The following is a 10765-nucleotide window of genomic DNA, read 5'->3' on the forward strand; positions in this document are numbered from 1 at the left end:
CGACGATTTTTTCCCTCAGAATCCTTGATGTTTTCTTGTAGTGTGATACCAAGACAAACGAACAAATCATCTAGATTTAGACACAACTCACAGATTAATGTTCCAAGTTTCAAACTTTAGTAAAAGAATTATTGAATTTACTCACAATAGCTTATGTTCCAAAGATTTCACAGATTGTGACTTCCTGGTGGAGACGGGAGACTTTCCATTGGATTTCATGGCCGTAGCAGTAGCTTCTTCAGCGGAGGTTTTCGATCAGGGTTGAACTGAAGATCATATGAAGCACTTTATATAAAAGGAGGAAGAGGGGGAGGTGGAACAAAACAATTACAAAGGATTAAAGAGGATAATGGATTGAGGAAGATTTGTAACGCTGTGACGATTAAGTGGAAGAGTCAGAAGATCAAAACTTAACGCTTCCGAGACTAAAGGCTAGATGGGCTTGAGTTGCCATTTAAAAATATATACACAGCCCAAACGAATGACCAGTTTTGTCTTAAAGCTCTTCTGACGTGGCGAGTTAAAACTCTATAATTGGTGTGAATTATCAATCTGACGTGGACACCCTAAATGATGCTCATATCCACACAACTGTGATTTTTTTTTCATATGTTGCAGGATCCACGCAACTTTTTCTTTTTCTTTAATTTTTTTTTTCAGGTGGATCCCATCTCAGTCTTTTGTAACGAAGATGGCTTTTTCTTTCAGATTTTTCTTCCCATGATTTTTTTTTTAATTTTTTAAAAGAATTATTAATGATTAACATTACTAAAATTATGAAAACAAAATTAAAATTTAGATTTATCTTAAATTTTTTTTAAAAAAATAATTAAATAACAAAATAAATTATTTCAATACTATTTCAATAAATAAACAATTAATTTCAAAAGAAATTTAAGAAAATATTTATAGAATTATTTTCCTAAACGAAATTTTTCTCTTTTATTTAAAATTTATCAAATTTAAAACAAGACATTTTAATCAACAGCTAATTTCAAAATATTTATATAATTATTTCAAAAATACAAATTTAATAAAATGTGTATTTTAATAATATGTTAATCAAAAATTTCAAACATAATTTAATAAAATATTTATATTAATTTAGGTTATAAAAATATTTTCAAAATTACAAATTCAATAGATCATATATTTCAATAGTATTTTAATCAATAATTAATTTCAAAAATATTTTTAAGAAACTGTGTATACAAATTATTTTCCTTAATTAAAGTTTTATCTCTTTTATATAGCCTTAAAATTTAAAATAAGATGTTTAATATATTTTATTATTTTATATTTATAATTGAATTTAACAATCTGTATAACTTATAAATAATATTCTCTTTGTTTCATAAAAAAATAAGACACTTTTTCTTATGTAAAGATTATCATTTAAAAATCCTAATTTAGTTATATCTATTTTGAATTTAATATTAATGTAAATATGCTTTGATATTCGTCTTAAAAACTTTTGATTAAATAGATTTATTTATTAAGAACATGAATGCATTTAAATCATTTTTAATCTGTAAAAATATCAAAATTGCATTCTTCATTAAACGGAAAAGGATATATATTATTTTATATAAATTGAAAATTTTATATTATATTTTATTTATATAAATATGTATTGTCGATTACTAGCACTGCTAGAACTACCTTAAACTACCTTGGATTACCTTGTACTACTATGTATATACATATTTCTAATGCTTGCTTTCGTCTTAGATCTTATATGATCCGCATGTTTGCTTTCGTCTCAGAACTTATATGCTTAGTAATTTCACCACTTCACCGATAATGCTCCCTGCTTTTCCTATGCCTTGAAGCCTGAAACAAAACAAAATGTATAGAAAAATGTATCGCTGGTTTTGTTGTTCTGTAGGCAAACTTTCTTCTTACATTAGATGCTTATGTTCTCTATTGTTGTGTCTCTCTTAATACTAATACCACTCAATCTTGCTAAACTAATTGTCCGACTCAAGGGGTGTAAAAGTTTGGATCTTACTCTGGTGAAATGTGGGTAAGCGCTCTCTTCAATCCATTTCATGTTGCTTCTGATTCACACAGACAACAAAATTAAGGAAATTCGTCAAACTAAATCAATTGTGTTTCGATTGACCTTGGGGGGTTTCGATTGTGGAACTACTCGACGGATTAGAAAAGAAGTTAAGAGTAAAAAAGGAATTTGTTCCGTTCAAGCACGAGAAAGGATACAAGGTCTTCCACTGCACTTGCCTCCTTAGCTATCTTCTTGAATCGAAGACTCTCGTGGCTCAACGCCGCCACGAAATTCTCTGCTGCCGATGACGACGAACGACTCTCTGTTGTCGACTCCGTCCTCTCCTCTGTTAGCTTCTCCACGAGAATTGCGACTGCGCTCACATCAAGCATAACCGTTCGTCCTCGGTACAACAGTCTAAGGTTACAAATGATTAAAAGTGCTTAGCTTACCAATTCACTGGATATGGCCAACGAGAATGCTCCATAACCATTTTTAGCCTGAAGAACTTCAATTAATTCGTTGGTTTCAAAGATAAAATCATAGGAAGATGCCTCTGATAGGAGGAAGAACGGGAATGTGGTGATACGAATGAGTCGTTCCGTCGTCGGAATAGAGCCTGAAATAAAACAGAGTTATGGAACTGAGCGATTTTTTCTGTTGAAGAGAAAATGAAAGCTCAGAAGAAAAAAAAGATTAAAATCTCCAAAAAAATCATGAAAGAATGATGGAAAGATCCATATGTTCTAGGTTTGGATTTGGATAATCCGATTGAACCATGGTTGGGTTTGTAATTATGCAAATTCATTAAGTCCTTAGATGTTTTTTACTCGTTTTCTGGTTTAAAAAATATTCAAAAAGAAAATCTTTTTAAAACTGGGGCATACTAGAGTTTTTGAGTAAGGTACTAGGGCATTTTAGAATAAAGTCCTCTTTTTACCACTTGGCTCAGTTTCATCTTCTTCCTCGTTTTCTCGTTCCTCCGACACCGAGATCTCGTCAAAAATTAAAAAAAACCTCGAATTTAATATCAAATCGCCTGTAATTCAGCTAGTCTATACGATCTGTGCTTGAGAATTGCGTAGATCGAAGATGCCGGTGGCAGCTTCCGCCATCTACTTTCTGAATCTCCGTGGCGATGTTCTCATCAATCGCACTTACCGAGACGATGTCGGGTGAGAATCTACATTTTCAGCTCTAGCACTTCTAAGTAGCTCATGTGATTCGAGATTCTTGATTTCGAGCTATTCTCTAATTCCATTTTGATAAATAAGGGGAAACATGGTGGATGCATTTCGAACGCATATAATGCAGACCAAGGAGCTAGGCAACTGTCCTGTGCGTCAGATTGGTGGCTGCTCCTTCGTCTATATGCGTATCAGCAATGTCTACATCGTCATTGTTGCCAGCAGCAATGCTAATGTTGCTTGTGGCTTCAAGTTCGTTGTTGAGGTTTAAAAGTTCTTTGCATTTTGTCACAATACTTTTTGAACCTTGTTGAAATACTTAGCTACCACTGCTCTTGATTCGCGTTCAGGCTGTTGCTTTGTTCAAATCTTACTTTGGTGGAGCTTTTGATGAAGACGCTATTCGAAATAACTTTGTTCTCATTTATGAGTTGTTGGACGGTATGTAACCTCATAGATTATCTACTGTTCTATTTTATCGCAAAGACATATTATATGTGGGAATCATTGCAGAGATCATGGACTTTGGCTATCCCCAGAATCTCTCCCCTGAAATTTTGAAGCTTTATATTACTCAGGAAGGTGTACGGTCTCCATTTTCATCCAAGGTAAAGCCATCTCTGGTTCTTGCTAGTAAATCAATGTTTTCCGGCACTAAATCAAGATTTTGTTTCTTCTTTACTTCATGCATTTTCGTTTTTAAGCCTCTATTTTTTTTTATTACAGCCGAAGGACAAGCCTGTACCAAATGCAACGTTGCAAGTTACGGGTGCTGTTGGTTGGAGAAGAGAGGGCCTTTCTTACAAAAAGAATGAGGTAAGTGTTTTGAGTTTATGTCTGTGTGTATATAGTTTGCTAGATTCTGTCGGTCTGTGTTGATATGATGCATTTTCACCATTGCAGGTGTTTCTGGATATTGTGGAAAGCGTAAACCTTCTTATGTCCTCTAAAGGTAGATAATTGCTTCTTCTTTTAAAGTTTCTTTTTCCTTGATTATTATCTGTAGCATTAATATGATTGTTTTTGGTGCATTATCGCATCTGTTAGGCAATGTTCTTCGGTGTGATGTGACGGGAAAAGTTCTAATGAAATGTTTCCTTTCGGGAATGCCTGATCTGAAGCTGGGGTTGAATGATAAAATTGGTCTTGAGAAGGAATCGGAAATGAAATCTCGTCCAGCTAAGAGGTACGTTCTGTCAAATCGGCGATGCACACAGCACACTAGCTACTAACTCGCTGATTCATTCTTGTGGTGCAGTGGCAAAACCATTGAGCTTGATGATGTCACATTTCACCAGTGTGTGAACCTGACAAGATTCAACTCCGAGAAGACCGTTAGTTTTGTACCACCGGATGGTGAATTTGAACTGATGAAGTAAGTTTTGGAATGTTTCTTATTGCAATTTGTTCGGCTACCAAAGTGTACTGACTACTGACTTAATAATGATACAGGTATCGTATCACAGAGGGAGTGAATCTGCCGTTCCGGGTTTTACCAACAATCAATGAACTTGGTCGTACACGCATGGAAGTAAATGTCAAGGTAAGTAGCTCAACTTCTCAGAAAACATTAAGAACAAAAAAAGTAGCTTGATCTTTGTTTTCTTACAGTCCACTTTCATGTTTTGTAATTTTCAGGTCAAAAGTGTGTTTGGTGCCAAAATGTTTGCCCTCGGCGTCGTAGTTAAGATTCCAGTGCCAAAACAAACAGCAAAAACCAACTTCCAAGTGACAACTGGTCGTGCTAAGTACAATCCATCAATCGATTGCTTGGTTTGGAAGTGAGTTTTACTCCTTGTTAAGAAATACTCCAAATGTATTATCTTTATAACTCTATTACTTGGAATTTTATCAATCATTAGCCTTCTCTCTTTAACTCCTTAGGATAAGAAAGTTTCCAGGACAAACAGAGTCCACACTAAGTGCAGAAATTGAGTTGATCTCAACAATGGGAGAAAAGAAATCTTGGACAAGGCCACCAATCCAAATGGAGTTTCAGGTCAATCTTCTTCTCTTGTTGACACTGTTAAATAGAACCAGGTTGCGAAAGGGGATTGTTAGTTTAACTATCTCAGCGTCGTGCTATTTCCAGGTGCCAATGTTCACTGCATCTGGTTTACGAGTTCGGTTCCTCAAGGTACGCTTAGTTTTCTATACGTTTCTAGGACAAAAAATGTGATGCTAAATATCGGAATCTCCAACAACCCATTTGTGACATTAAAACCCAGTTCAGATCTTTTATGTTATAAGTGTTTGCTTCTGGTCTTGAGAAAGATTGAACTCGTTACTTGGTTATCAAAACTTCACCATTTCCTTGGATTTGACCCGTAACCGGAATGTTTGATAGGTGTGGGAGAAGAGCGGTTACAATACGGTTGAGTGGGTTCGATACATTACGAAAGCTGGATCATATGAGATCAGATGCTAACCTAAAAATCACTGTTCAGCTTCAGTGACATCAGACGTGACGCTCATGGCTTCTAGTTTTTGTTCCTTAATGCAAAACAAGATATACGAGTTAAATATCTTTTATACCTCGTTCTGTTTGTTTTTGTCCATTAGAGATTTCTTTTGTTAATATTATTTCTTATGTCTTTACATTTAGAGGGTGTTATTGGTTCATATATTTTAATGGATTTGAAAATACAAGTCAAATCTAGTGTTATTGGTTCTCTAATTTTAAAATTCATATTCAAATTCATTGTTATTGGTTATATGATTTTAAAATATATATTCAAATCAATTGTTATTGGTTTTATGATTTTAAAATAGATTTTAAAATCAGGTGTTATTTAATAATAATAATTTATTTAAAGATTTGATTTAAAATTAGATTTGAATGGATGTATGAATGATTTTAAGTTTAAAATACAAAGGAGCAAATATTGAGTTGAACCATGATATTTTGACAAATCTGTATTATTGGTTTTCCTAATATCTTTTCGGCACCAAGTTTCGTATATATGTATTGCATACGGTAATTATAACAAGCACTCACAAAGATATGATTATTTTGTTAAACGGTAGTGTGCTTGTAACTTTTCCATTTAAAAACATCGAGCACTCATCACATTGATTTGAAAGTTTTCTATTTTTCCAATTGTCCAATTTCTACATTTTCCTTTCTATTTATATCGTAGTGATCGGTCTATCATAGTTATATATAATCTCTACTATACATTAGTAAATTAACACAAGAAACAAACACTTTAAAACCCTAAAAGAACATCAATGGAAGAATCACAACAAGAACCACAAGAACGTGAAAAATGTTCTTATGTTCAATGGAGTCCTCAAGAGAACCACAACACTTTAAAACACTTTAATTTTTTGGCTGATTTATGATAATCCAGTTATTTTGATTTTGAAATCTGTATCATTGATTCTGAAATCTACTTATTTGACTTTAAAATCTATGTATTTATCAAAAATTTCTAAATCCAAGAAAGAATTTTAAATTCATCAAAATACTACAACCAATAATCCACACTTAATTCGTTTTCTTCTCTTCACCACAAAACCTATACTTGCATCTTTATTTTTAAAAATTCCCCCAACATTTCACTGGAATGTCTCCTCCAAACTTCCATGTGGCCCACCCAACATGTTATGTATATCAAAACCTATTTTTATAGACATTTGCGAGAGATGGCCGGTGATATACATTGTGCATGCAAATCCAATCCAACAATGTGACCAAGTACCAACACAGAATAGAGCTAGCTACAAGTATCAACATCCATTATTGCATAACGAGTTCCTTATGGAACGATTGTCTCGTGGTTGTACATGGCCATAGAAGATGGAATTCAGAGGGCATAATTTTTTTTTTCCATCTAAAGATTCTTTGACACATTCACACAAAGTTCAGACCATGAGACAAGCGAGAAGACTGCAGCTTATCTTACATTTATTAAGGTATCATCGCTTGTGCCTTTGGTTATGTTCTTTTCGGTTTATAGTTTGATAATTTACAATCACACTAGGTGATTTTTCCGTATTCATGCACGTGTATAAATATTTACTAAGTAAATAAATTATAATAACTAATTAATTTCTTAAAACATTTAAATTATTTTATAGTGTAAATATGTAAAATATTATTTTAAATAATATTATTTTATTTTAGTTAGACATGTGATTTTATGTAGAATATTTAGTCGGTTCGGCTATCATACATGATTAGTTTGGTTGTTTTTGTTATGTGTATATTAGATTGTCGGAATTTTTGTATTAAACCCAATTATCTTTAAAATTTACTAGCTAAGATTAATGTTGTTAATTTTTATACTAAAGTGTTGTTAGTTAGTATACTACGACTAATATCTTTTTGGCTGCTTCGATTAAGTTTTGTTGAAATCTATAGATACTAAGATCAATATTTATCTTTAAGAAAGAAGAAATAAGATGAAGCATTGATAGGTTCGAACTTAAATAATCAAACCAAACATAAAATCTATTTTTGTTTTGTAAATAGTTTTTGTTATCTATTCAATTTTATAAAAACTATAAATAAAAATAAAACCAAAAATAATAACAAAAATATCATTTTTAATAATGACATAGCATTGTATTTTTTACTTATTAAAATATCTCAACTTATGTTATCTTAGTTATGTAACTATGTATAACGGTATTAGTTCACTAAAGCTATTAATTTATGATAATTAAAATATTTTTATTTTTAGTTTATTAAAAATATTGGTTGATAGAAAATTTAAATTTAGTACATTTTAATATTTAATATCTATTATGTCATTTTAGATTATGATTCAAAGGGAAAGCTATTTGTTTAGTTAAATATTATGTTTTTTTCTGAATTTTCCTTTTTACGAAATCATATATATATATATATATATATATATATCACTTGAGCGTTTTCATAATGTTATCATTATATATGTTGATATGGTTACCTTTCATGTGTATAAATTATGTATACAAAATTATTTAATATTTAATCTTGAAATATCTTTTTTTTTATAATATTGGATATGTAATAATTAGAATATAAATTAACACAACAAAAGGCTGAATATAATTTATTATTTTGCTTATATTTTGCTTAATTGTTTCTTACGTTCTAATTATGTATTTCTTTGTTTTCACTTATTTTTTTATCAGTTTATTGTTATCAATCAAACGCCATGCAAACTCAGAATAATATTTTATAAAATAAATTGAAAATAAAGGATCAAACAATTTATAATATATATATATATAACCACTGAATATGTTTGTATATTAGTGAACAGTTTGAAAATTGATATATATCCATCATACACTAGATTTTAGTTTTTTATTATGATGATTTTAAAGAAAAGCTCACCATGGATAAATATCAAGGTCAAATTACAAGATGAGCCTATGATTGAGGAATTATATGGGCTTTTTCAAGAAAAAAAGGGTGATCTCTTTTCAAAGTCATGTCCGGTATCAAATTCGGTTGAAAGCACCTTTCAGAATGAAGTTACCATTCTCTAATAGATCTGCCACCACTAGTTTTAATTGGTTGTTTTGGGAAAAGTTTCCAACCAAACAGGTAAACTCCCTTCTTCCCCAAGCAAAACCAATCTGTTTTCAACCCATTTGAGTGTTCTATTCAAACACAATGAGGCAGAAAAGAAGAAGAAGAATATCACAAAGTTGAAAGACACTGTCGATTTCAAAGAAGTAGCGGAAGAAGTTGAAAGAGATGCAAATTCCATACCTGAGATCCACATATATATATATATATATATATATATATATTTATTTATTTCTAACTTAGCGCATTTCATAATGTTATGATTATATATGTTGAAATGGTCATCTTTCATGTGTATAAATTATGTGTAAAAATTTATTTAATGTTTATCTTGAAATCTCTTTATTATAGTATTGTCTATGTAATAATTATAATGTAAATGAAGACAACAAAAAACTGAATATAATTTATTATTTTGCTTATTTTTTCTTACCTTTTGATTATGTATTTCTTTGTTTTCACTTCTTTTTATCAGTTTATTGTTATGAATCAGATGTCATTAAATGCATAATAATATTTAATGAAATGATTTGAAAATAAAGGAGCGAACAATTGACATATAAAAAAATATATAAACATTGAATATGTTTGTATATTAGTGAACAATTTACAAAATTGATATATATCCAACACACACTAGATTATAGTTTTTTTTATTATGATGGTTTTAAAAGCTCACCATGGATAAATATCAAGGCCAAACTACAAGATGAGCCTATGATTGAGGGATCTTCTGGTATTTTCAAGGAAAACAAGATGATCTCTTTCCAAAATCATGTCTGGTAGAGTAGTATCACAAAGAAAATCGAAGGTTTACTAACAAGTTCGGTTGGAGACATTTTTCAGAATGAAGTTACCATTCTCTAATATATATGCCACCACCAGTTTTAATTGTTTTTTTTGGGGAAAAGTTGCCAACCAAATAGGTAAACTCCTTTCTTCCTCAAGCAAAACCAACAAGTTTTCAACCCATTTGAGTGTTCCATTCAAGCCAAAGAGAGGCGTGTCTCGGTTACCCATACGTATGTCACAGGTTTTATACTCCTATACTAAATTCCTAAGTATCATCTCTTTTTACCTAGTCTAATGAACCCTAACTCGATTTCTCTAGAAACAATTGTGTTTCATGTCGCAACATTGAGTCGGTTCCTTAAAGTGTGTTTCTTTTAGCCAAACACAAAGAAATAGAAAAGAATAAGAAAACCATCACAAAGTTGGAAACATTCTTTTAAATATGAATCTTATTATTTATGAATTTTTTTATGAAATCAATATATATATATATATATGTATAATAGACCATGTTTTTATATTTTATAAATATAACTTTTTATATATGTGATTTGAAAACCAGTACAAAGAAAAGAAAACTAAAGTAAAATAAAATTAAATAACAAAGATTATCAAATAAGAAAAGAAAATGTTAATAATGACATTAATTATATTTTTTATAATTTATTAATCATATCATTGTAATTAGTTATTTTAATAATTAACGTGATAATGATACATAAGAAACTGACTTCTCAAATAATATTTAGACTATATGTTTTTCTGCACCATGTTCAGTAAACAAAATTTTAAATCTAATTTATATTTAAAAATAAAGTTTATTAAATATTATAGATTTTACTATTTTTTACTAATATTTAATATATATTCGATATATGTTAAATCAATTTGTATAAAACTAATAAAAATAATATAAAATTGTATAATTAGCAAATATTTAACCTAAACAATATTTTTAAAATTTGTAGATATATAAGTCTAATGATCTTACGATTAGATATTTAAATTTTTAAGAAATTGTAGAAATTTTTGAAAGTTTTAGTAATACAAATTGTATAAGTATACAAAATAATAATATTTCAAAATTTGAAATGTTAGATATGAATATATTTATTTTATAGATGATGTATGAGCTATTACCATATTTTAAAAAAGTTTACCAAAAAGAAATATCAATATTAAATTTAATATATGAATTATTACCATATTCTAATAAGTTTGCCAAAAATATAAATCAACATTAAATGAAATTAT

General features: G+C 30.0%; 1 protein-coding gene and 1 long non-coding RNA gene across 2 annotated transcripts; one reads left to right on the forward strand and one right to left on the reverse strand.

Annotated features, from left to right (window-relative positions):
• Positions 1–1670: 1670 nt before the first annotated feature.
• On the reverse strand, positions 1671–2702 carry LOC106305313. Its single transcript, XR_001262958.1, has 3 exons — positions 2458–2702; positions 2012–2378; positions 1671–1833 (listed from the first exon to the last, which is right to left on the reverse strand). It is a non-coding gene; the product is annotated as an uncharacterized LOC106305313 (long non-coding RNA).
• Positions 2703–2932: 230 nt separating this feature from the next.
• LOC106303679 (AP-2 complex subunit mu-like) lies at positions 2933–5796 on the forward strand. The gene is made up of 13 exons (XM_013739978.1): positions 2933–3180; positions 3280–3457; positions 3543–3633; positions 3706–3800; positions 3919–4008; positions 4096–4144; positions 4240–4378; positions 4451–4567; positions 4645–4735; positions 4831–4973; positions 5077–5191; positions 5285–5329; positions 5540–5796. Exons 1-13 carry the CDS (start codon positions 3098–3100, stop codon positions 5618–5620), a joined length of 1317 nt encoding a protein of 438 aa, XP_013595432.1. The 5' UTR covers positions 2933–3097; the 3' UTR covers positions 5621–5796.
• The last annotated feature ends 4969 nt before the right edge of the window (positions 5797–10765 follow it).

This window comes from Brassica oleracea, chromosome C7 (genome assembly GCF_000695525.1).
Source record: "Brassica oleracea var. oleracea cultivar TO1000 chromosome C7, BOL, whole genome shotgun sequence".
Taxonomy (NCBI): Eukaryota; Viridiplantae; Streptophyta; class Magnoliopsida; order Brassicales; family Brassicaceae; genus Brassica; species Brassica oleracea.